The sequence below is a fragment of the Spodoptera frugiperda genome, chromosome 27, assembly GCF_023101765.2.
Source record: "Spodoptera frugiperda isolate SF20-4 chromosome 27, AGI-APGP_CSIRO_Sfru_2.0, whole genome shotgun sequence".
NCBI lineage: Eukaryota > Metazoa > Arthropoda > Insecta > Lepidoptera > Noctuidae > Spodoptera > Spodoptera frugiperda.
Window position 1 is genome coordinate 3,361,467 of NC_064238.1, and position 27,718 is coordinate 3,389,184.

The 27,718-nt window shown below is 34.0% G+C and overlaps 2 protein-coding genes across 4 annotated transcripts; one reads left to right on the forward strand and one right to left on the reverse strand.

Moving 5' to 3' along the window:
* Positions 1 to 6,443: 6,443 nt before the first annotated feature.
* On the reverse strand, positions 6,444 to 19,527 carry LOC118263557 (tetratricopeptide repeat protein 17). Of its 3 annotated transcripts, none has more exons than XM_050705248.1 (19): positions 19,258 to 19,527; positions 18,437 to 18,805; positions 18,123 to 18,367; positions 17,751 to 18,038; positions 17,491 to 17,600; positions 16,758 to 17,090; positions 16,217 to 16,397; positions 15,593 to 15,751; positions 15,025 to 15,150; positions 14,451 to 14,592; positions 13,705 to 13,929; positions 13,022 to 13,199; positions 12,741 to 12,857; positions 12,166 to 12,375; positions 11,760 to 11,877; positions 11,037 to 11,256; positions 10,505 to 10,662; positions 8,793 to 8,898; positions 6,444 to 8,366 (listed from the first exon to the last, which is right to left on the reverse strand). In XM_050705248.1, exons 1-19 carry the CDS (start codon positions 19,357 to 19,359, stop codon positions 8,223 to 8,225), a joined length of 3,531 nt encoding a protein of 1,176 aa, XP_050561205.1. In that variant the 5' UTR covers positions 19,360 to 19,527; the 3' UTR covers positions 6,444 to 8,222. The 3 variants fall into 3 exon arrangements, with proteins under 3 accessions (XP_050561205.1, XP_050561204.1, XP_050561206.1); XM_050705247.1 differs by having other exon boundaries at positions 12,151 to 12,375; XM_050705249.1 differs by lacking the exon at positions 19,258 to 19,527 and having other exon boundaries at positions 12,151 to 12,375; positions 18,562 to 18,705.
* Positions 19,528 to 20,568: 1,041 nt separating this feature from the next.
* LOC118263335 (post-GPI attachment to proteins factor 2-like) lies at positions 20,569 to 24,450 on the forward strand. Its single transcript, XM_035575261.2, has 6 exons — positions 20,569 to 21,031; positions 21,110 to 21,241; positions 22,199 to 22,360; positions 22,942 to 23,047; positions 23,235 to 23,441; positions 24,133 to 24,450. The coding sequence occupies exons 1-6, from the start codon at positions 20,921 to 20,923 to the stop codon at positions 24,261 to 24,263; spliced, it is 849 nt and encodes a 282-aa protein (XP_035431154.2). The 5' UTR covers positions 20,569 to 20,920; the 3' UTR covers positions 24,264 to 24,450.
* Positions 24,451 to 27,718: the final 3,268 nt, after the last annotated feature.

The window sequence follows — 27,718 nt, forward strand, 5'->3', positions numbered from 1 at the left end:
TAATGGGTTCTCTATAGATCTAATAATCCTATTTTTTATTTAGATTATTCGTTGTTCAATTTTGTTAATTATTTCAAAAAATATTTAAGAAGGTACCAATTCGTTGCAACGGTTTCTTTGTAACTTTTAAAAACTTTATCTAGTCACTGCAATGTGTTCTAAAATGTATAATTAGAGTAAGTGGGAATATTTCTTTTACTTTTAGTAAATTGAAACATTATTAATGTTTTAACATTGAAAAGTTTAACGTATTTTTTGTTAATTTATTAACTATTGTTTTCAATTCATTGAATTTCTATCAGCATTAAAAAATACTCACTTTCGGGGACGACAGGGGTTTAAAAGTTTTTTTAAAATAAATTCCAATAATGACGTGGCCGAATCCCGAGTATTAAGGCATTAGTATCGAATGTTCCGATGTGCCTGCATTAAGCCGGTAGTATGGTTTCCTCCGTGGGGCTTCACATCGCCACTTGATACCTTAGTCACTTTAGTTTTTTGCGAACACTCCAACCGTGTTGTCGTGTAAAAAATATATTTTATTATTTCTGCTTTGTTAATTTTGTATCACATTTTTCGTTAACTTTATTTTTTAATGTCGATGGTCCAATTTAAATTTGGAATGTTTTGTTCTTTTTTTGTTTGTGTATTTAAACTAAAGAGGTTTTATTTTTCTTTTTTGTGTTTATTAGTTTTATTAAGTTGCATTGTTTTTCGTCGTGATTCTTTCGTCGATCTTAGAAGATATTCTCAGTCTTCGGTATGGTTGGTGAAATGAAGCCCAAAGCAGCTGCTGGCCACTGCACAAGATTAGTTAGAACTATACTCTTGTGCGTGTGACAGCGGCTATTGCGGGCTATTCATTGTCTTCGAAGTACAAGAGAACTGCATCGGGAATAAGGAAGATTACAAAGGAATTAGGAACTTAGGGATTTTGAACAACTATGATTAAGTTTATTTTACAATATTGTTATCAAGTCTGGTATTTCTCTGTTAACATTGTAGCGTTAAACAATTAGTATTGGTTCTTTGGAATTAGTTTAAAAGTACTTCTAAAGAATTATGTTGTAAATAGGTAATTTTATTTAATGACAATGATTGTAATGATAAGCATTAAGATGCTCACAGTTTCGGTTTTTCTTTGTCGGTTTTACCTACTTGCATGAAGCTGAAGTTTAGTAAAATGTGTATTTTCTTTATTTATTTAAAATCTGAGTAAAGTGAAGTTGTTGCAATATTTCATTTTATGGAATAAGTTTTCTTTAAAGAGAGAAAATATTATTATGTCCGTATGTAACTACCTAGAGCTTCAATAATCTAGAAATATAGTATCAATACTTCGTTTTACTCAGGTTTTCATTCTTCTTTCTTCAGTTTTAAATTAAATTGTTAAAAGTAAGTGATATTGCATGTTTATAGAAGCTTTGAATAGTTTTTTTGTAAATGTTTTAATAATTTCTTTTTATTATTTGTTGCAATAATATCTAAAACATTTATTTTAGATTTTATCGGAAGCTTAATCAAATTACAAAAATTAAATAATATCGAAACAAATAAAAACTCTTTTCTATTTCTTTTAATATTACCGTTTACAACATTATTATTAAAAATAAACTATAGAACAATTTAAAAATTCAAATTATTGGTAAGAATTAAAGAATTGATTGGCTTTCGATAAATCATTTTTAATTTGTTTTCTTGTGTTTTATTATTTTTTGTTGAATTCGTATTGTGTTGAGCAAATAGCTCATAGCTGCCATGGACCTGCGGAGCGCATTCAAGTAAGTTTTATAATTAATTAATCAGTTATCATCATATCGTACATCAAAAATTTTTTGTAATAATTCTCTCGTTCTTCTAATAAAGTAAAAAAGATATTAAAAATTAAGAAAATAGTTAATTTTCACCCTTTCTCTTACTTGTTTTGTCTTTATTATATAATTATATAGACATTGTAAATAATACAACAAATACTTTAATTTAGAAAATTAACATACGTATTCTTTGTTTCCTTCATAAGTGTAGGAGATTGAAAAAAATCCGCCTCTAAGACTACCCACTGACCAAAACCAGGAAATATTAATCACAAACAAAATAACATAAGAAATACGTCAGCCATTGCTTTAAAACCTTTTATTTGTCATCCCACACAGTCAAATATTAGTTAATTGGATATAAAGGTCATCTTTCCAATTAATAACACCTCGAAACAAATGTTCAATGCGTTACAAATGAACAAAATTCAATCTAATAAAACTTCGAGTACATCTACTGCCAGGACTAATTTCATTAATAAGTGTACATTTTTGGTAATTGTGATGCGGAACTAAAGAACCTAAGTTCATGCCTTAACTATATTATTCATAGGTATGTTGTTACTTTTTCATAGACCTTTTGATAAATTGACAGCAAAGTAGTAAAAATATAATATAAAGTAAGACAAGTAGCCAATGATTCAGAAACAATTAGCTAGATATGTGTTCTGATAAACAGTATACCGAATATACCAAATAAGTAGCTAACTAAAGTAAGAACTAACCAAATAAGGAACAAAAACTATTGTATAACATATAAGACAGGCAGATGAGAGAAACCTTTAAAAGGCTTTAGAGAATGTGGGAGGTTTACCTCACTATAACCGCCTGGTGGCACTTTTAGTATCGATAAGGGACACCGAGCTGGTCTCCGACCCTGGTCTCTTAACGCCCATAAATATATTTCCCAAGGTAAAATAATCAAGTAGTAGTCCATTAACATTAAATTAGTGTTGCATAAAGTTTAATTAAGAAAAAATAATTATTAGGTACTGTAAATTGTTAGACTTATTACTGACTTCAGAATTATCAATAAAGGCATTTACAACAAGTTATTTAATTAAAGGAAACATTTGTTTTTCGCTCGAAGTTTTGCCATGATAGTTACAGGAAAAAGCTATCCTATATTACTCTCTAGCCTCTCTGCCTCCAAAAAATCATCCTTTAAAAATATTCCGTTGTTTCGTGAAAGAATGGCGAAGAAACACACTTTCATATTATTTATAATTTTAGTAAGGATACGTGACGAGATTATCAGAGTAAAGTAATTTATCATCACGAAATATCCTCATATCAACGTAATAGAAAACAGTGCCCTTAGTACGAGTTTGCTTTGCGTTGAACGAAAACATTACGAGAGTGCGTTCAGTGCTCTGATCGGCCGATGCGAATGAACCAACCAATCAGAACACCAAATACGCTCTAAACTGGTACTAAGCCCTCTGGTGAAGAAAAGTACTAACGTCTGCAACTAGTAACAACGTATACTTATTTCATCATCATCTTCCAACACAACCAAGAAAACTTACCAGTAATTGCATGTTTCAGTAAATGCATGGTTAGTTCTGTGTTTTAGCAGCTTTACGTGGGTATTATTTTTAATTTTCATATTGAGTTGTTTTTGTTTTTCCTAACAGTAATACGGCAATGATAAAGACCAATGATCTGAGAGCATATTGATGCTTTTATACAAAGCACTTGTGAAACTTATAGATATCATTCTACAATTAATTATTATCACAGAATAATAAAATGGTAAGTAAAATTAAACAAAGATACGTGTAATATGTACCTATACATAACTAACATCTTAGAAAGCGATTCATTATCGACTGCAGAATGCTTTAGCTAAATCCAAAGATACCTAATTTTCAATTTTGAACTACCTATATACAAAATAAATACACTAAAACAAATTATTTAACCACCCAAAGGAAATACCTAGATAATGGTAATTTGTTCCTACACAAACACAAAATTGCAGCTTGCGATAAAATCGCGGGCGGAGGGAAGCGAATGCGCTACGGCTACGGCGTAGTAAGCATGGCGCTACGAAGAGACTACGCGTTCTGTAACGCAACTCATAGTGAAGATTTCAACATAAATACTTTAGGGTAAGAATTTGATCTTATAACTTTACACATAAATGTTAATTTATTCATTAAAAATGATATTTGTGAGATAGTAGATAACAGGAATACTTTACTGCTACGAGAGCTACGACGTAGTACGCAATACATTTTCTCGTTACAATTGTACACGATCCTATAAATCGTTCAGTTTTAAATATATGGATTATACAGATTTAAATAGTACATTTACTTAGGTACTCTATCTACAACTCACCAAACTTAAATTTAATTTACGAAAATGTCACGTGACGCGATTAAAAGAACGATAGTGAGTCGCTTTCTAAAAAGTATTTATAAATAGAACTTTGGATTCTTCTTCAAGTGTGTAGATGCTTTGTGCTTTTTTCAATCTTATTTTATATAAAGATATACTATTATTCAACCAAAATCAAGACCATAACTAGTCAAGACCATAACTTGTTTCTAGAAACTGTAATTCCTTAGTCATAAGATCCAATATTGATTTGTAAACAAAAATTAGACTTGATAAACATGTCTTCTATTTATTTTACATTTTCTTTTTATTTTGCCTAACATGAAAGTTATTTCCAGCTTGTAAAGTCATCGCTCAGCACAGCTCGACACAGCACGACACAGCTTGAAGCCCAAAACAACTATTGGGCACTGCACAGGACTAGTTACCCGAATATACTCTTGTGCGTGTTCTAATAGTTGTTGTCGGAGCTTCACAGTCAACGGTGTGCGCGCGCGCCGGAGCTGCGACGAGGATTTATATTAAAATTGTAAATATTTACTGTGTGTACCCCTCTTTGTGATTTTTGTGGCTAGTAACCCTAATGTAAAAGTGCTCCTAATAAGTATTTGGAACGATTGCGTTGTTATTAACCGATTCCGTGCGGAAGTCTTTTTAGCAATCTTTAGTGCCTGGCGTCAAACAAAAATTCTGTGATGCCTCTGAGGCACCAAGCGCCAGAAAGTTTGATGATTCCCCTGGGGAATCATCCGCCATGAATTGTCACTTTTAGCTTGTTTTCGTGTTTCTACTTGCTAAAATAATCATTTGACATTGTGTATCTATTGTAGGCAGTCAGTAAATTCGTTCAGTGCGTTTAAAAGTGACGATCTGTGTGTTTTTATGGAAATGGAAGGTAAGTGACTAATTTATATTAGGGGTCGTAAACCTTTTTGCATTATTTCATGGATTTATTTATTCAAGTGTTGTAAAGAATTTATACACGTACCACTTGAGTATGAAAAACACAGCACAGTAAAAAAGCACAGTTAGTATGAAAAACTAGCGGGACAAAATTATTTTGTACCAATACCAGAGCAAAGCAGCTTGTCATGATTCTTTGGCGTTAGAAGGATCATTTAAGACATGTCCTAAATTGACTTTTGTCCGTCTAGTTTATCAAAATATTATACTGTGCGCCGGCGCAAACAATTATGAACGGCGTAGTTTTAAACAATAATCAACCGTATACGCAAGGAAATACGGTACTTCGTAGGCGAAGGGCCGGCGAACAGCGCACTCTTTGTACGTTTTTAGGCAACAATGAACCTTACGACAAAAGCATTTGATTTTTGAGAAACATTCCAGAAAGTGGGCTGTTAGAATTATAATCAATAATAAAATGTGTCGGCAACTTGGTTTACAACCCCTGATGTCAGCTAATTTGCGAAATTACTTAAAACGAACACTGTGGGCATGATAAGGGTGACAAATAAAGACACTTTTATTTAGGGGGCTCTTTTGACGAATGTCGTTTAAGCCGAGTTTTGTATGATTTAGTTTTGTATCCTCTCGGGCACCATACGCCATACGCAATAGATTTACATGGTGCCTGTGCGGCATCATCCGCACGGAAACGGTTAACTTATAGAAAAGGAGGTTCTATATTAATTTGTTTTTAACACAATCGTTTCAATTTATTATTATATGAATTCAAAGAAACCTTTATTACCTGTATGCTTGTGTAATTTCCTGTTTTCTATGTATTTATTATTGTGCCAATGGTGATATTATGTAATGTATGCCTCCAACTTATCCTTAACCTTTTAAAACTTGTGTACGTCTCAATAATATAGTAATTGAGCTAGCTCTTGCTGTATTCCTAACTATGTATACTTATGTACTACATAATATTATGTGTAGTTACGGCGTATACTTAATGCGTATTGCTGTTTTATGTGTGAATGAACTATTTGCATATCTACAAGACTCCAAAACTCTGAAAGTAAAGATTCACTCTATCATGATCATAACGTTATAAATTACCCCTCTTCCCAATCCCCGATTCCCCAACAACCCTTAAATTCCTAACGGCCTTATATGGAGAAGGCCGGCGACGCACTTGTAACGCCTCTGGTGTTTCAAATGTGCATGGGTGGCGGCGATTGCTTAACATCGGTGATCTTTCTTACCGGCTTGTTTACGGGCTTACTCGGTTATTCTATAAAAAAAAATAGCATAGGTGTATAACTTTCGGCGACCAGACACTCGTAGGTATTATTTATATATAAAAAAAAACTAAAATTGCAATTTAGAAAGTTTATTGGAATTGAAAAACACGTCAGTCTTAAATGTCTAAACAAATGTAACTGCAACAAATAGTAAATACACGGTAACAGGTAAATTATAAACATTTGTTCTAACCAATGTACTTCTGGAACTTATAAAAACTTTCTTACGGACACAAAATTGAATCTTATGTCCCTGTAATAAGGGCAATAACGTCGAAATAAATACATGTCACTTAGAACGTTATTTGTTTGATGCTCATTTGTTTCGTCTCTTTCCCGCAATCGTTTTAAACAAGTGCTGGAAAGAGACAACAAGAAAGGCTTAAACAAATTATGCTCTTAGTACTAATTTATTTCAACATATGACTAGTTACATAAAGAAACCATAAAGTGTTTCGTATTATTCTTAAAAACATGAGCACGACAACATAGGAATGACTCAACGTAACATACTTAGGCGGAAAATAATTCAACTAAAATACAAAAACTCGACTAACGTTTTGCACTATGATTACATGGGGCAATAAGTTTACTTATCTATATAATTATCGTTGTATATTTTAATGACATAATTTAAATATAAGAATATCAGAAAAATCCAGTCCTACATACAGACAGTCGGTATTTCTTTTCTAAGATAAAAACGAGCGATATTCGTTGAAAAAAATCTACTTATAACTAAAATATCGTCCTTAAGCAGAAAGAAAATTTTTTATAGCGCAATGGTACAGAAAATACATAGTAATTTGATCGATAAATTAGAAAATATATCAAAGAGTTTTGAGCCTTAGTAACAAAACAAAGGTACAACCATATATGAGGCAAGTACAAAGACGAGATTGTGCACGATGACACAAAAAAACGGCTCTGTTCAATGATAAGTAAACACATTAAAATGTGGACAATTGGCCACATTTTTGTAGTATGCGACTGCTAGATGAAAAATAGAGGTGCGTGGTTTGTAAAGTCCCGCGCTCCCTGTAAAGTGTCACGCATTATGTTAGAGGGAAATCCAGTTATGACATCTCTTTGTATTTGCTTCATGGGTTCAACTAATTATCAAAACACGTGGCTACTATTCGTATAATATTGTCATTATATAGTCTGTACGATACATCGAAATATAAAAAATGCAACTATATGTATATTAAAAGCTGTACGAAGAGTATATAGGTATTATTATTATTTATTTGAATACAGAAATAATTTAATATTACATAATTGTATTAATACATCAATCTGAATAGTGAATAGTACTGCTTATGTTACTGTTGTCATACTACATGATTAAGATAGGTCTCAAAATTGCGCTGTTTTAGCTTGATTTTCTCAACTATGTATTAAAAAAACAGAGAAGTATTGTAGGAAAAGAAGATACTCAGTATCCCTATATAGTAACAAACATAGGCTGAAGTGACAATTATGTATTCAAGTAGATAGAATCAACATAGATATACAAAGCTTGCTTATAAAAAAAAAAAACAATTAAAACTTACAAGCCAATTATATTATAAAACGAATTAGGAACGAACTACAGATATTTGCAATAATCTTCATATTATACTAAGATTTTCTTACTAGAAATAGAACTATGACACATATTGTATTGAGCTTATGTCAAAATTCCTTCTCTAATAAGCAAATACACAGATAGTGGAGACAGCCCATTAGAGAAAATCAAGCCAAAACTGCTATTGAAATTGAGACTTTAATTGGTAAATCATTTGATCGTTTATCGAAGCGTCAGTCGTTATAAATTGATAATGCCCGGTATATTAAAGCTTGTCTATGTTTAGTCTTCCTTAGGTTTCGCTTTCGCCGCGTCGCCGAAGAGCATCAGACACATGGTAGCGTGGAGACATGCCTTCGCTGGGAGGAACTTCTCGTCAAAGGTGAGAGAGTAGCGGTACATCCACACTGCAGGCTCGTATTCCGACTAGAAATAGGTATGTGTTGTGTAAATGACACTTGAATAATATATGTGACCGTTTGATAACTTCAGAAAGACAAAGGAAATATGTATAATATCATGGTTATGGATAAACTTATTACATAATCTATATCGTTTAAAAACGATTTTCAAAGTATTATATTTTGAAAAATCAAGTAAATTGAGAAGAATTTTATCCCTTTAATGAAAAAGGTTAAAATATTATTACAATTTAATTCACATATTCATTTAAACTGATTTCAGGTGATGGCATCAGATGACATCAGAAAGTTGAGGAGGTTCGAGAAGCGAAGATCGGCAACAGTGGAGTTTACCCAACATATTGGATATACACCAGGTAAAAAACTACTTACACTAAATATTTCTAGTTTTTTAAACATTACTATAATTTCTCTATAACATTCCACTTACCAAGTATGTATGAGACACAGCCACCAGGAACGATTCTATTCTACTCTTAGGTTTCGTGTACAGTGAGAGGTAGGCTATTTCCTTCGCATCTTTTATCTTGTTTTGTCTGGAAACAAATTATTTTATTTATTTATTTTTTATTTTCAGCCATGGTCGTCCCACTGCAGGGCAAAGGCCTCCCTACCCTCCTTCCATTCGTCTCTGTGCAGAGCTTTCTGTGGCCAATCCTTTTCATAGGCGTCGAGTTCATCCCGCCATCTCCTTCTGGGCCTGCCGCGACGTCTATTGACGTTTAGTGGGCTCCACTCAGTAGTGAGTTTTGCCCACCGCTCGTCGGACATGCGGCAGACATGTCCAGCCCAGTTCCATTTTAAGCTTGCGGCTTTCTGACCAACGTCAGCGATTTGAGTTTTGGAGCGCAGCGTAGAGTTCCTTATTCTATCCGATAATCGGACTCCTAAGATACTGCGCTCCATAGCTCGCTGGCAAACCTTGAGTGTGGACTTCTGATGTTTTGTCAAAGACCAGGTCTGTGCACCATAGGTTAGGATGGGCAGAATACACACGTCCATGAGCTTCCTTTTTAATGTTAATGGGAGGTTGCCTTTCATTAGGTCTCCCATGGACCAATAGCTTTTCCAGGCGTTCTCGGTGCGTCGAGCAACTTCTTTTTCTTGTCTCGCCTGGAAAGAGACTAATTGGCCCAGGTAGATGTATTCCTGGACGTATGCGATTTCTACTCCATCTACTTCTAACTATGTTTTAAGCTGTTGGTCATTAGCTTGGTCTTCGACATGTTCATCTTCAGTCCAACCTCAAGGCTCGCTCTGCTGAGTTCGTTGATCATACTGCCTAGCTCTGATGCTGAAGAGGAGAAGAGCACTATGTCGTCGGCAAATCGAAGGTTTGTTAACCTTTTCTCCCCGACGACCACGCCTCTCGTGCTCCAGCATGGCGCAAGCTTTTTAAATACCTCTTCTAAAGTCGCTGTGAAGAGTTTAGGAGATAGCGGGTCACCCTGTTTGACTCCTTTGTGGATAGGAAAGGATTGGCCTAACCTGTGTAGCTTAATGGCTGCGGTGCTTTTGAGATATATATTTTTTAAAAGGTTAATATATGTGAGGTCAATGTCTTGGTTATGTAGGGCTGTGAATATGGAGGAATGGGTGAGACTGTCGAAGGCTTTGGAGTAATCAATGAACGCAATGTATAATGGGAGCTTAAATTCGCAATATTTTTCTATGATTTGGTTGAGGGTGTGTAAACAAATATAACATTTTATTATTTATCGACATATTTACAATCTTATATCATATTTTATTATTTATGGACATAGTTACAAAAATGTAATGTGTGAAACAGTTCAAAACGCATTGTTACAAAAATAGAATGGCGAATTAGGAAAAAAATAAGTTTAGTTTCAGCAAATTGTATTACAAAACTCATTTTTGGGTGGAGGAAACAATAGAATAAAATTGTAAATTATCATCAAGACCAGGCTGTGCTAGTCCACTGCTGGACTATTGGCCTCCTCTACATAAGAGGGTTTTGTCATGATTTCTAAGTTTGGCAGGCAGGTCGAACACAGTAATTTAAATGGTTCAGAATTATCAGAGTGCTGCTGTCCAGTTTTCATTAATTGTGTATATTTTTCTCACTGTTAAATGGATAGATAGAGGATAGAGTAATAATAATATTGTATGTTCCCTTACATGTGCAGCAGTGCCGTGAGTGCGCGCGCGGCGTGCGGGGGTCGCGCAGACGGCGTGCGTGCGTGTGCCGCGGCCAGGCAGCGCCGCGCGCAGCCCCCGCGCCCGCCCGCGCCGCACCACCACCCCGCCACCGCCGCGCCCGCCCAGCTCGTCGGGTGCTGCGGAAAACATAATTATATGTTTTATTACTAAAATAAACGCCACTTTCGGCAATCAAAAGTGTTGTTGTCTTATTATTTATAAAACATTCGTTTTTTTAACACCTGACTCTTATTTATAGTTAAAATGAAGTCCAATAAAATTAGCATCGCAACAAACAAAATAACGTTGTTAGTTTTCAAAATTCTACTTATGGAATAATTAATATCTAATTCCTACCATTGCTTGACAGAGTGCACACATTAAATTTTAACTAATGTTATTTTAAATATATGCTAATTTATCTTCACACTTAAATCAGTTTCTTTATACTAAATAATAAATTCTTTAAAACCACCCCGAGCTATATTATTTATTAAATCCCCATACTCACCAACTCCATATACCTAGCGATCTTCGCTCCAAGCGTGACATAGTCATAATAATTGAAAACGTCTGCAAACTGATGCATGAGACTCAGTACTGGCTCCCAACCTTCACTATCAACCCTCATGAACCGTTCTAGGAAGAAATCCTTTGAAGGATCCACGTCTAAACGACATTCTGGGGTCTTCTTATTCGATGGGGTCAATGAGAGTATGTCTGATGGTAATCTGGAAACAAATTATAAGATAACTTGATTAATGGACTTAATGATGATCATGAAGGTTGAACCTATTGACATGTTATCAACACTATATCAGTTACAAGACGTCCACTGCTAAAAAGCTGAAAATAGGCTTCCCACAATGACTTCCAGATCAGTCGGTTGGAATCTACATATATCTAGCGGCTTCCTGCGACCTATATAGGGTAACTAACTGGTAATTAGTGAACGATATTTAAACACGTGATTGTACTCATTATTACAAACAACTTTCCTAAAGAAACTTTTTTGGTATACTCATTAGTTTTATTTTTATAATCACAAAAACAATCACATGTTTAAATATCTTTCACCAATTATCAGTTACCCTATCTAAATACGAAGCTGGGGCACAAATCCAAACTCTGTATTACTACTGAGAAATTTTCGAAAAAGCGAAAATAATAAAATGTAGTTTGATAGAATTTATCAATTGAGGATAATAAATGTCTATGATTAAGTGGTACTTACTTTGGATCAGCATCACTGAGCAGTTCTCTAAAACTGATAATATGCAGCCAATAACCCAGTTCCAAATGCTGGTACGTACAATCTTCTTCCGTGAGTTCCAAGTCTTCTGCCTGAATATCTTTAAAAAAATACGTAGGTTATAAATGAGGCTTTCCAAGAATAATCTCAGAACTAAAAATGAATGAATGTCAAGTGGTTTTATAGAAAAAATGAAGTTTAAAAGGCCACCTTAGTTTTTGAAATTAATATACATGGAATCAAAGGTGAATTTATTTAAAAAGGTACCAATATATGACAATGAGTATTTTAAATGAATATCCAAGTATCGAAATCACGAAAAAATCATAGAAAAACGAAAAAGAAAATGGATAGTATGAAAAGTGAGCGATACCAAAATAAAAGTTACTTGCACAGCCCCTATCGCCGCATCCCTTCAACTCTTTGCCAACAGTCTTCATCATGGCTTCAAAGTTTTTCTGGTGTGCCAACCGATCGGTTCTTTCCTTCGGCATATCTCTTTGGAACCGGTCGAATACTCCATCATCCATTTCCTCAACGGGGGCACCCTGGATATTATCGTCTTTTAGTTCAAGCATTCTGACTAAAGTGCTGCTTTCTGCGACAATTAGGAAGGATTATGTTATGCACGGTCCGAAATGAGTGTTAGTTGAAATTAGCTTCAGCCCAAAGGTAGGTTTTGCATGTCACGATGATATAAAACAATTAACTTTGGTAACTTTGAATAAATGACCTAGTAGTTTACACTACTGAATGTAATAAATCATATATAATTTACATTTAATTAATTAGGAACAGAGCAAACAATATTTTTATGTTCGACTGATCAAGTAGTACGAATAACGAAGTAGATAATGACAGTAAAATTAAACAATGTTTTGACAAGGAATCGTTAGTAAAAAGCGTATATTTTCAGCAGTGTATTTACTTATATTATTCTAATTCTATTGTAATAATACTAACCTTTTTCTTGTGCACTATAACATTGTATATTAGTGAGATGGCAGTTTGTGCCATCCTTCTCACACACCATACTCATTCCTGGCTCTACCTGTGTGCATATTTCGCCGTCACCGAATTCTAAAACAATGTGTTTTGATAGATATTATAATGATACTTAGCATTAACTCACCCAAATATTCACCAAAATTGCGCAAAATACGAGCATTGTTCCATACATGCTGATGTAATTACCACCTTAATCACAAAGACATGAATATCAAAATAAAATGAAAGCTACATACCTATGTCTTGCAGCACATTAACTTGTTTGAACAGACAGGACCACCCATACAGCATGGAACGGGCGAGTCCGCCCATGAACCCGGGCTCCACTCGAATGACTTGCTTCAAGTGGAACATGTGTGTGTTGCGGTGTTTCTTTATCATATTCAACTCCGCTAGAATAAAGTTTGTTGACGGCTGGAAAAATTGAATTTTATAGTTAGAAACTCGACATCTATGATAGAGATTGGCCGTAAAGGCCTTTGCAAAGAGAGTGGTATAAGGAGGGTGGGAAGGCCTTTGTTCTACAGTGGAACGGTCATGGCTGAAATCCAATATAAAATATTTAAATCTAATATATAGAAAATATCTCAAACACCATATTGAAATGTGCTTATTTGTGTGTCTAAACATTTTATTTAGCTTCTTATGACATGGTTTTCAAGACTACTTATATTAGATAGACTGGTCGCAAGCGTAATCGTCGAACAAAGTAGTATCTCTCAAATAAGACAAAGTATCTTAAAATCATGTCGATTTACGATAATCTCTAGTATCAACAAGATAGTGTCTGAAGTATGACTACAGGCTCTGTAAAATTTGACTCATAACTCACAAAAACTATATTTCTCTCTACATTATCTTCTCTTTATATTCTATCTTTATATTATATTACATAGGTATCTAAGAATCAAAAACTCACCTCATACAAACTCAATTTGAAGGCCTCCTCGGCAGCTCCGAGGGCTTCATCGAAGTAGCCCATCTCCAGATAAATAGACGCTAAGGAAACAAGCACGATATCTTTGAACCGTGGTTCCACGGTGCGACTGGCCGTCAGAATGCAGTGTAGAGCGTTCACATTGTTCCCACGCACCCGCCAGTATAACGAGGATAGAGTGTACAGCAGCCATTTCGGAGCTAATTTCTGGAATTGAAATGGAACTTTTATAGAAATTGTGGAGTTTAAAGTCTTTTATAATAACTATTGTGAGAGATACTAAATTAACTAAAATTCACGGTCCCCTCTGTGACTCGAAACTAGTAGAGCTTTTCTCCATTACGTGAGTAAACAGTGATTTTTAGTTAATTTAGTTTAAAGTCTCTTGTTTATTTGTGACTTAGAATTTGACTACTATAATTGCTATAGGACAATCTCATACTAAGTTGCTGTTAGTTCGTTGATTGATGCATATTTCAACACATTTCCTATGGAAACTACATCAGATTATCAAATTGAACAATTTTTCATATTACATTGAGAAAATAAATTGTAACTGACAAAATAGCAACTGCGCCTAGCTTCACTGACAGACAGACTGACGGACAATTCAATTTGACGTTTCAAAAGTGCCTTATTTAGGATTAATTGAAATAAATGCTTTGACTTTGTATATAATTTTGCAACACAATTAATTTAAGTAGTAATTTTATCCATAACAATCTCACCATCTGCATGGCACTGTATATCCTCTGTCCGACCTCAGCGTCCTGCATGGTCCGCACTGACTCCGTGTCTCCGTTCGCTACGTACTCCAGGAGCTTCTCGCGAAGGTGCTTCGTTACGATTACATCGCTAAATATCTGCGGCCTGGAAGTTAAATCCGTTTCTTTATTACAGAGGACTTTAATTTATTTTGTTTAAAAAAGGATCTTCAATGGTTATTCGAGAATTAGGATTAGGAATGAGAATAAGCAAATACATTCAACATTCAAAGATAAAAAGAATATAATAATCTGTATTGCACACCATTCGCAATACAATACATACAGATTTAAAAGATAGATGGATAACAAGAAAAACGTAGGTATGTTTTCTATGAAATCCTAAAAACTATTAACTCATAAAATTGTTCATGAAAGTAATGCAACGTCACGCTTTTTGTCCCCGAAAGGATAGACAGGGGTGCACATTACGGCACGTTATGGAAATCTAAAAAAAAGTAAAATTCCCTGTTTTAAAAAAAAATTAGTAAATCTGAAGAACATAATTACAGAGCAATAAATTCTAGCAAATACTTACTTCTGTGATTTCTTCTGTGTGAAGGTAGCTGCTTCCTTATCATTGGGGCAGGTCGGGGGATGCCACGGCAGCTCATGTTCCACATTAGCCGGCACCCCGATTTTATCAGTCAGTAACGTTTTTAGTCTGTAAAGCAAAACAGAAATAATAATACATTATAATTAGCATTTTATTTTTTCCTCTAGTAAATATTAAAAAATTGACAGTAGCGCACTATGTTTAGTTTGTTATTACATTGTTCGACGAACTTTCAACAATTAGCAATATTTATCATATTGAAAGATTTTTTTTGGAGGTCAGATTAGGTGAATATTTAACAAACATTATTTTCGAATCGTCAATTATAGCTCAGAAGTATGTTACCGCCAGGACTCCTACAAAATATTTAATTTAGGTAATTTAAACACTAAATGCCGCACTCGGAGTCATTTAATGATTACTTAAACTATTTCTTAGTAACGATTTTGTTCCGAAAACAATTGCTAAGGACTAGGTTAAGTAACCATTAAATGACTGTCTGCGTATAGTGGTATAAGTATTTTGTAAAACTGTATAACTAAATAATTACCTTATTCCCTTATTCTCGAAAGGTAAAAATATTTGATAAACGGCCTCTAAATTCTCAGGGAAAATGTCCGAATGGTCTTTGCACTGCTTATTCGTAGGCCATTCCGAATCTGTGTCAAAATCTTCTGTATTTCTGCTTATTTTTAATGTAGTTGGGTATCTGGAAACCATAAGAGGTCATTAGATAATAAGTATTTATAAACCTTAGACAAAACATAATGACCTATTTAACAAATTAGTAAGTGCTGACATACATTCATACATACATAACCTCACGCCTGTCCCCCATGGGGGTAGGCAGAAACCATGAAACGCCAATTGCTACGAATCTTACATACCACTTTCACTTCATCAACAGTCATCAGTCTTTTCATGCGTGCTCGTCGGTTAAGGGTACTATGATAATATACACATTACACACTATTTGTATACCCAGAGTTCATATTTGATAGGTAAAACGCGAAAACGTAAAAAAAAACCAAAAGGATATTTTTGCCCTTAACCCAGACTTTACTCATCGCAAGATGCGACTACTTTCCCATCCCATAAAACATCTCACATCACAAACACTCTTCTCTTTCATATCTTACAACATCTCCATTAAAAACTTGTCTAAAATACTCACAATATAATCCCTGTATCATATTCCGATATGTTTTCCTCAATATCTACAGGCGCCGCCTTCTTAGCGGGCGGCGATTCTTTCTTCTTCTCTTTAATCTGCGCCTTAGGAGGCTCTATTTCTATTGGTTTCTCTACTTTCACTCCCTCTAGCTCCTCTTCAATTATTGTATTGGTTGAATAATCTGTTTGGTCACAGATACACTTTTGTTACTGTTTTTGTATGTTAATAGTTATGAAAACATAGCCTATAAATGCCCACTGCTGAGCTAAGGCCTCTTCCTTACACGGAGAAGCATTAAGTCAGAAATGGAAAGATTAAATAATAACTATAGCTTATTCACGTAAACAATTCAAGGATGCTAGTCTAGTTTCGAGTCACATCGGGGGCTCATAATCATAAGCTGCGTACATGGCAAGTAACGCAAAATATTATTTAAGCGTGAACACTTATAACTTCATAGGTAATTTTGTGGTAATTTGTTTGGTTTGGTTTGGTGGTCACAAATAACAGTTACTGAACATTCAATAGAGGAAAAAGTTACCTTTAATAACGTCAGGGAATAAATCCGGGAATGTAGGTATGGGGCCGATTTCCTTCAATATTTCCTCATCAGCCATATTTAGCTCTTCGTCCGGAGGCAAATTTTCTGTATTAATATTCACATGCCTGCCTATATGTTTGACCAGCCTTTGCAAACTGTTTGCTGAGTCATAGATCATAACACCTTTTTCCTTCAACCAATTCTCATTGTATGTCGGTCCATCTAAGAAGTATTGTATGAGGGAATATTTATCCCCTTCAGCTTTTACATCCTTTATATTCAGTCCCGTTAATTCCGCAATTTTATCAAAGTTTTTGTTGGCATCCCTGTAATCTGAGAAATGGCAATGATTAATTTAATTACAAAAACATTTACAAAATGTATTTACACTTTACATCTTAATAAATAATAACGCTAATTTTATTCATCATGTTACTTTGCATTGCGACCCAGTAAACAAAGTAAAAACCATGTCAGACTTGGTAATTATTTCAAAGACATAGATTTAGTTATTTATTAGCTTCTGCCAGAGGCTTCGCCCGCCTCCCGCCTCCCCCCACCCTGCGGCGCGGTCCCTTGGGATAAAAGTGTCCTATGTGACATCTCAGACCATAAATCCCAAATTTCATCCCGATCCCATCAGACATTTCAACATGAATGAGTAGCAATCATACACACAAACACACAAACTCATAAACATTTGCATTTATAAATAATTGTTTGCTTGTCTTACCATATTCCTCAGTCTGTTTCATAGTCCTAAGTAAAGCAGCTTGTGATTTCATCCACAGAGATTCTCTCTCTCCATACTTTGTCAATTCTTCTCGGAGTTTGCTCAGAGTACTGTAACATTTTATTAAAAGAATCAGACAAAACTATTACCTATATAATAAACATGTCCCATGTACCAAATAATAAAAGTTGGTTTAACTAGGTCTTGTCAAGGAATTCTATTTTTTGATCATATTTCTACTCCAGAAATACTATACTCACTCTTTAACAATTTCCATTTTCCCCATGAAGTAGGCATTGCACAAAACAGCATTCCTATGTTTATCAGCCAAGCTGAATGTAGGGTTTAACTTCAGACATATATCATAATGCTTCACGGAGCTATTGAAATCACCGACTACTGCAAATGCATTGGCAAGTATAAAATGGTTGATGGGACAGTGCACATCATGGTCCACTGCTGCACCGAGTACTATTACGGCATCATCGGATACTTTGCTACGATGAAGTATCAATCCCATGCTCAACAGAGGAATGTCTTTGTATTCCCTGAAATAATTAAATATATTAGATTCACATCAAAACTATTTTAATGTAAAGAACATTAAAGCTGGTAACTCTAATATAATTTACCTCGGTGCATAATGCACTGCCCTTCGGCTGCATTCAATAGCCTTAGGAGCATTTCCCCTAACCCTCCAGTACAAAGAAGCCATATTGTAATGTATCCATGAGGAACTGTTCTTTTTAAGAACTCCAGCCAGCCAATGACCAAACTGATCCACACTCATATCAGATATATCTGAATTCTTCGGTGACATATTCTCTGGCATAGAAGTTTCAGGACTTGCACTCAAATTTTCCCTCTTTTTCATACTCTGGAATTTACATAATTTAAATAATTATTCAAAATTACTTAGACACAGACAAAATGTCACGCAACATACCTCCAAATGTTCAAACGCACACATACTAAATGTCAAAGACGAAATCCGTTTACAATCAGGAATATCACCATCACCATAATTTAAATTACGGACTGGAAACTCTTCTGTACCAAGTCTCGTTTTACCTTCTTCCAAAGAGGATGTATACCAGTCTACGGTATGTAATTGGCCCGCTCTCACACAATAATCATTTTCATTGAATATAGTTGTGACATCAGTATTCTTCTTTAGTTCAGCCCATAGTTTTCTTATTATTTGTTGTCTTTTAGACAAGCTATAATGTAAATTAACAATATTTTCCCAACGAGTATCTTGATTGAGAAATGCGAGCAAGTCATAAGGTTTTGCCAATTCAAATGGAGAATCCAGCTGGAATCAGTATTTTTAAAGTTTAATATTTATGGAAAGATTAATTTATTTTCACTCAATTAGCTAATAATACGCAATAGTTTATTTATAGCATCTAGTATTTCATCATTTTCCTTAACTACAACATTATCCTAACAAAATTACACTGTTTTGTTTGATATTTTAACATTCATTTAATTTTAAGAGCATCATTTATGTGTAATGTATTACTTAATTATACAATAAGAATAACTAATTAGACTATGAAAAATACCAACTTTGTGTCAGCAAAGTATAAAAAAAACTTAACGTGGGTAATAATAAAAACTACATCTTTCAAGGTGGACTTAATTAGCAAGATGGATAGAATGAGTAAAGTGTAAAATATAATATGCCCAGATTCTGTTAGAACAGTCTGTGACAAATAAATTTATGCGGAAGGAACTCTAATAAGCGGGAAACGGTTATCATACCCTAGGCTGGATAAGACCTCCTTCAGTGACCATCCAATGCGTCGAACCTTGTATCTGAATTGTACAAAAACTGAATAGACACCAAAGCTTCATGAACTTCATTTTTACACGCTTAAAATTAATGAGAACACTAGAAAATCATATTATTCACAAATAAATTGTAACTTCTCATAGATGAAATCGACCAAATTCCTTTTTCAGGAATATTATCATCGTAAAACAGTCAACGATTGATTACTCTAGCGGCGAGAAATGACGTTCATTCATTCATAAAAAAATCATTTGATTTGACATTTTCGAGAATGACATTAACCTTACTAGTGTTGTGTGCATTGTAAAACTAATATTTTTAGTCGATTCACAAAATAATTATCGCTGAGCTAGCACCCATTTATATTAAAAAAATATTATGCTATCAGTCCAATTTTCAGCCCAACCATAACACATGTGATAGTGAGTTAATGTATTTCCAATATTCCTAATTGCGTGTTATTAATTACTAAGTAATTTTCGAAAAACTATAAAAGATTTATATGCGTGACCCGTGAATTAAACCCCGAAATCATCGCTTTAATCGGTAGTCTTGTACACACTCAATCAACGGGTACATCAATGAAGGCCTAAAAATATTTTTAGATCGTAAAACATAATGTGAATAACACAGACATGTTATACCTATGTGTCTGTTCTTTAAATTAACAATGATTTTATCATCAATCCAGCCCGTAACTACTTACCACTAAAAAAAATTCCATATTATTCGACTAAAATAAGTATCAACTAACCTATCAGTCAATCTCTATGACAGATAAGTATACGTCTGAAAATTTATCTAAGTAGTTTTGTCATCAATTCTACTTCAATAAAAACTTTTTGAAGAAATATTTGATTTAAATAATTTTGATTCAATCCAATCCAATGACTATTTTATATTTAAAGCATGATTTCTATACTGGCAAGATTTTAAGAATGACGACTGAGCGGGAACTTTGAATCAATTATCGTGCCGCAGTAAATTATGCATTATGTTCTTAAAAAAAATGTATGCAAATATTGTAATCAATAGTGTGCTCAAAAAATAGATAAGTAGCGTTTTCGTGTTTTAAAATTATAATATTTGTATGTGTCCCACAAAATCGTGGAACTTTACACAACGCAAACAAAACGAGACGGTAACTTATAAACAATTTAGGGAGGTAAGTACAATGTGGGTCTATACGGGCATTGTGCAGGGATGTACGTACCTATCGTAGGTATAAACCTTCGTTACCTATACACTGAACTCTTTGTACAAACTCTCGCCATAGAGGGCCTAATGCGCATGTCCAAATAACCTCATCTATTCCACGCCTTAATTCATCCACATAAATTGTAACATTGTGAACCCACTTCTACAAAAGCATCAGTGAATAAACACAAAATTGCTGACCAATGGCTTACTTTATTGTTTAGTTCGTGTTTGCTAACATTAATCTTTCGGTAATTTTTAATTCATGAAACGTCGATGTTGCACAAATGTGTCAGAGGAGGCGTTGTTACAGCGTCGATATTCTTTAGGGATGATAGATCTTCTGTGACGTCGAAGTGCAGCATTGTTCATATGGAAATTAGTAAAAACTATGTAATCCCCGTGTGCTAAAGTATTGAGTGAGTGAAAGATAAAATGGTAAATGACGCACAAGTACAGTCGCCGCCAGATTTGGATGCGCGTGGCGACGAACGCACAAACCAAAAGTGTGATGTAAATAGCAGTGTTAAAGTTTTGGAGTATAAGGTCGATACCTACACTTTGTGCTATTGTAGTTTTACTTATATTTTAACAGAGAAATAATTTTACAATTTCATTTTTAAGGGACTGCTGTGGACATGTGGTTTGAGGCAAATTTGTTTAACTGCACTCTGGCTTCCATTAGGTGCACTAATATTTTGTTATGTGACTGCGTCTATGTTTCAAGCAGATGACATACACGAAACACATTGTAGGGTGAGTATTTGCATTTCTTCAATATTCTACTTGACCCGAAACCCTGGTATGTAAATTAGATAGTAACTGGGTAATGGCTTGTAGGTCACCTATAAAAAGAATATGGTCGACTGTTTACCTTTTTCAATTGAATTACGTAAACAAATAAGTGTAAGCGCCGTTATATAATAGAGCTACCCTTAATCTTCATTCATTGAAATCTACCATTCACTGTTACTTCCTAATTACACAAGGCTACGAGTAATTACTTAAGTAGATACTAAATTAGTACTACTAATATACTTAAGGCTTCGCGATTTTGTAGTATTTATGTAGCCCATGCTGACTGCAGGAAACTGAAGTATTTATGAAGTAGGTACTCTATCTTCGGATCTTGCACTTTCGTGCATGATATCAGCGGTGCCTGGTAGCACCTTGCACCTAAACACTAAACTACTTATACAAACCTTATAAATAGAAAAGTTGGCAGTAGAAGGCACTTATACCTGTGTACTATGGCTACGAAAACAAAGTCTAAAAAGGAAAGTTTTTGGATCGAAAGGTTCCAGGAATCGCGTTGTTTGGGTCAAAGTTGAATGACCTACATATCGACCACCCTTAATCCAGTCACGAAACTAAGCAGTAAGCAGTATTATCCTACACAACGTAATAATGCGTAACAGTAGTAATTAGGGGTAATAAAAAACTGTGATCCAACTTAATTTGTAACTATTTTATGGAATAGGGTGGCAACGAGCGGATCAACTGATGGTAAGCAATCGACTTTAGTGCGTTGCCGGTCTTTTAGGGATTTTGGGGAAAATAGGATTTGAAATGGCGTGAGGATTGGATAGACCTCTATAACTTCATTTCATGGCGAAACACAACTCACTCCACACAACAAACTCCGGTCGACCCGGCCCATTTGTGCTAAATATTTAGCTCTCCACATTTAAGAAATAATTTCTTCTATTCCAGGTTTACAATGTAGTACCATCAATTAGTGCGATTACCGGAATAAGTCCACAGAGATACGTTTGGAGAATATGCATCGCTTTCCACTTAGGACCAAGGTTGTTGATAGGTTCCTTATACTACAGCTACCACAAAGAGCGCACCGCTCACATCACCGACGAAAAGGTATGATTTCACTCTCCATACATCCTTCATCATCCATAAATGTTTAGTTTGATTTCATATCTTTTTTTCATCTCAATGGTCTAGTCTAACAGAGTAATAATAGGCTTGTCACAATTCTCAGTAGTACCTTATAACACGGTAGGATATCGTAAGTTTTTGTTGGACTCTACGAAGAGGCTAACAAAAACGGTTTACCTACTAAAGTTATAATAGAGACCTTGTATCCTATGTGCTCCTTATCTTTCGTCTTTGGGGAATAAATGTTACTGTGGTGTCATAATTATACTAAATCGGGCTATCATATACTAATTCGTATACTAAATCGGGCAAAACGTAAATAACTTTACAATAACACAGAAAGATGAAGGAGCAGAAAGTATCGTTCATCCAATTGAAACGATTTAACTTTTAACATTTAAACTTCAAAGGTTACACACATAAATTAACTATCGGGGCCGAATGCAAGTTTAAAATATAACTAGTTCAATTTTCTTATGACGCACAAATACTCCATCGTTTTAACTTACCATTTTATTTCATGTGAAACTTATTTATTAATATACAATGTATTGTATTTCCAGGCTCGAATTACAGCAACTAAATTAGGAAAAGCCTGCTATTGGTTAAATTTTATAGAGCTGTTTGCGCTTACAGGCGTCACATATATTTCCAATAGGGAGAACTATTGTAAGTAAACTTCCTCGTTACTTTTATTTAATGTTAACTAACTTTTCTTTTGAAGGCTTTCTGCTCAACTTAACAATTAATTGGTGAGATTTTGTAATTTTTTTGAGATTACATCGTGGTTTTTCTTGTAGATTTGGATCTTGGTGTATATAAAAGTGTACGATCTAATTCCGAATTCTGTTTGTAGTTGTTCACGAGAAGATATTCATAGTGTTCATGGTGGCGGCTTTGTTGCACATGCTATGTCGCGCGCGCGTCGGTTGCATCGCAAGCGACGTCGTAGAGCCAGTGAGGACTAACAAACTCGTATGGACGCTGTTTTACGTGGCTATAGCTTCCACCGTGGGACTCATTATATTCTTCTTGCGACATCGGCTGCTGTGTCGACCTTTAGGTAAAGTTTTTTTAATATTTATCTCCATTGTTCTTACCTATGTATCCGTTTAATTATGTAGCTTCGATTAAGGGATCCAGACTTAAAATCAAGCAATTTCTAGAGTCTTTAAAATTACTCCAAGAGGCTTTTTTCATAACTTCATTCTTCAATGATTTCTTAAATTAGGTAGTTGTGACCTTTTATTAGGCATTTCTCTTTTATTTAGGCTGTGACCTTTCCATGAACCGATATAAAATGTCATATTTAGCGTGAACGATGGTTCGAAGTTGCTCAATTGATCGAAACTCCGTAGTAGGTCTATTTGCTCCAGTAAGTAGTTAAGGGCAAAAGGTCAATAATGGTGTCCCTTGTGAATCCCATATTCATTTAATAACCATCGGCATTGAGTCCGCCTCTATCTAGCTATGGTAAAACTTGGAATGAATAGGGATAATGGTCTATTGTATAATGATACTCTTAGCAGCAAACAAATGATGGCTTTCCAGCCTTCGTCTACGTTTTTCTGGAAACGAGAAAATTTTCCTAGTCTAGTTTTTTGTCGCCCTTAAGTGATTAATCAGGTAGATGCGTACATTACCTAGGAATTTTAGATTTTAACACGATAATCACATTAGTCGTCCCATCTTTGCGGTCATTAACTTCTGCCTGAAAGAAAATAGTCTATAGCACATCAATATTATGTTTCCAGCCTTCACGTGGTTCTCAATTTGTGAATACATCTTGGCGACGGCGAACATGGCATTCCACGCCATTGTGGTCCGCGACCTGCCCCAGCACGAACTGCAAGTGATGTGTCCTACTCACAGTAAGACGAACTGAACGTGTACATACATAATTTGATTGTGGATGGATTCGGTCAGCGACGTGTAACGGAATATGGATATTTGGATTGACTATACTTTGGCTTAAAATGGCGAGATTACAAAAAATATTGATCATTCGCTTCCAAATTTTACATAAGTACGACTTTAAAGTGAGGCTTCCATATTAAATTTTTTTAATCTTCCGCATTTTTGTGTTATTTTTTTCCCCGCAGAAAAAGTTTGAAAGCGAACGAATGATATTCAAAAAGTGTAGGCTTGGGTTTTGATTGTTGTAGGTAATGAACGAATCCTGTAGTTATAAAGTAGCCTTATGCTTAAGCACAGCAAAAAAGGGTTTGTTACGAAGAGGACATTCGTTAATGTGTAATTATGTATAGCTGGATGTATTGACGTCTGTTTCAAGGAATAAGTATGCATGTAAGTATATTAAGTACAGTGTTCTGCGCTATGTATAATATAAAGTACGTTAATAGTAAACACGTTAAAATTCTCAGAATTTTATATGGACAGTTGCTAAATATGGTGTAGGATTGAGTTTCCCTGTTCAGTCACAGTACCAATTATTATTTGAATTTTTGGTAGCGTGCGTCAACGCTTACATAAAAACCGCCTTCATGGCATTTAAACTCTATCTAACACTAAGATATGAATGCTTCTCAATGAATGAAAATACTCACCTCTAGAGAACTGCTGTTAAGACCGACATTAATAGTGATCCTTCTTCCTCGTCAATTTTTTGATCCTTGATCAAGCTTTACCAAGTAGCCATAGATTGCTAGTTGATTTTGGTATTTTACATATTAATTCAGAAAGATATTAAGAGTACCCTTAATTAGATAGTTAGTACTTACCTAATAGACATTAAAATAATGTAGATAATAATTGCCTTATGTATTTTATAATATGTAGATATTTTGTGTATATGCTGAGAAAATCGTAAAATTGTACAGACATGTACAGTATGTACATTGTTCCCTTTGGCTAATAAATTACATAGTAGCGTAATTATTATATTAAATATACATATATACCTATAATACACTGCCCACAAACAAATCGATGGCTGTATTTGTAGAATCGTTTTCATAATGTGTTCAGATGTCCTCGTGTGTGTGGTTTGAAAATGAAAATGTTGATTGCTATGGACTTATTATTTAACGTTACCTCACACAGAATATATTGAACGAAGAAATCGTCGAAATTTCTTGTGTAGAGCCCAGCTTTCCTTTAGATCTGATGATCTATCTGGAACATGATCCAAATTGTAGATGCTACAACAGTTATATGTACGAATGTACTTGTATATTTAAGAAATAAATTAGACAGTAAGTGATTCATAGGTACACTAAAATTACATAGTGACGACATAAGCTTGTTTTTGTTTTTCAGTGACTAATTAGGTACCTAAGTATAAACTAATAATAATAGATATATATAGCTTTCAGTTCTTGTATACTTAAATGGAAAGTGCAGTCCAAAACAGAAGCTCATTTAAGTGGAGGCTCACAGAAAAATGGTCATAATTTTAATTTTATAAAATTCATGATCTTCCAATTTCTGATCTTTTTTGAACGGGAGAATCCACAATTTATTCGCCTTGATAGCCTACAACTATAAATCCAAGATACGCAATAAAAATGGATACGCACTCATTGGGAAATTGAAAAGTTGGCATGTTATTTAACTCTTGTTTCCAGAAATTAGTATTATACTTCTGTATCTAGGGAGTGATAAGATAATATTAATAAGATATAGCCTAAGCACTATTAGCCTACTTTAGTTCATTACTTTCGCATTTTCAGAAAATATTTCTATAATTATTGAGGTACCTAAATAAATGCCTTGTTCAATTAATTGTTCGATAACTGAAAAGGACCAAAATTATTATTATTAAATATAACTACAATGTATTCAATCTAAACATATCTTAACTAAAAATAATCGAATACTTATTCGAGTACCTAATTATTTTTATTTAAGAGTTGCCAATCATAAAACATGTAACATGTTTAAGGCAAAATTATACTTATTTTGGTACCAAATCTTTTTGGTACCTAATACCTAAAAGTACCTGTAGTTTCTGTAATGTTTTGTCCGGTTTCGTTACAAACAACAATTGCTGAAAATAATTCTAGGTACTCTCCATAATTCATCGGTGTAGGTTTTGCGAAAAATATGTACCTACCTAGGTAGAAAGTTGTAACAATGTATAAAGTTTTAGTAAATTATTTTTGTTTGTAGTTTCCGTATCATTTTGTTCGGTTTCGTTCCAAAAATAGGTAACAACTGCTGAAAATAAGTAATTTTTAGGTACTTTCAATGATTCATTGATGAAAATTATTTATAGTTTTAACAATGTATAACATTTGAATATATTATTATGTATAAATATAGTATTATATTTCATGTATAACTTTGTATAAGTATTAATTAAACTGCATACAATGAATTGATTAGATATTGACATAGTTTTAATAAAGTCGTTGTTAAATTTGAAATGTTTTGTTAGCTAGTAGGAGTTTGTTAACGTTAACCTATGTTTATTAATATTATATTTTATTGAAATTAATATTATATTTCCATGCTTTAATATTTGTATTAGGATTGTGTATTCTAGTAAGTACATAATAGATATCATAATACATTTATAAGTATTGTATCTATCATATATTAAAAGTAAACACAGACAATGAAATAAAAAATCTGCATAAAAAAACTAATGTTCAAAATCACATTATGAATTAGTTTCTTTAAAAATCTCCACGACACAGGAGAAAATCCTAGTGTGGGGCAAAGTATTCTTTTTTTGAAAAGTTTCAAGTCTAGTTCAGTTTACACATTGAGATAAACCAATGATTTCACATTTGATTTTATTCATCCTTAAGTAGTACTTAAAAAAGTAAATAAGATAACTACGATTAAGAATTGAATAGGTATTATTAATTTAATAGTATCATGACTGAATATGTTTTGCTGTTATTCATTGAATGTTAAAATTACTTACATTTATGATAGTTACCGTATCGACTTTATAAATCAGCTAAGCAAATAACATTTGTCCGGGTCTGTGGGCAGACATTTGTTTTCAAACAATAAAATATCTCGGAATAAATTGTAGTATACTTTTAGTTTTGCTCCTTCGTGTAGCAACGCCTTCCCTAATTGCTGTTTAGGTAAGTATATAAATAAACTGGATAACTAACTACTTACTCTACTCATACTCTACTCTTACTCTATTACTTTTATTATTTTGTCTACTTGTCTGATATCAAAAGTTATGAACATAAGAGCAAGTGACATACCTGATAGACAAGGTAATATACTTCTGTAAGTGACAATGAATTCTGTGTTTCACAATCTTTAAAATAATAACCTCATCAAATCAACTATTACCTATTTGTATAGGAGTATGCAACATACAAGTAACTAAGTGTTAGTGGTGACAACACA

Coding starts and splice junctions, on each gene's coding strand:
- LOC118263557 (XM_050705247.1), bottom strand. CDS start 19,359: ATGAAGTTCATGAAGCTTTGGTGTCTATTCAGTTTTTGTACAATTCAG. Junction 17,601..17,750: donor AAAATGGAAATTGTTAAAGA/GTGAGTATAGTA, acceptor AAAATGTTACAG/TACTCTGAGCAAACTCCGAG. Junction 10,663..11,036: donor TCGCTAGGTATATGGAGTTG/GTGAGTATGGGG, acceptor TGTTTTCCGCAG/CACCCGACGAGCTGGGCGGG.
- LOC118263335 (XM_035575261.2), top strand. CDS start 20,921: ATGGTAAATGACGCACAAGTACAGTCGCCGCCAGATTTGGATGCGCGT. Junction 21,242..22,198: donor TACACGAAACACATTGTAGG/GTGAGTATTTGC, acceptor CTTCTATTCCAG/GTTTACAATGTAGTACCATC. Junction 23,442..24,132: donor GCTGCTGTGTCGACCTTTAG/GTAAAGTTTTTT, acceptor TTATGTTTCCAG/CCTTCACGTGGTTCTCAATT.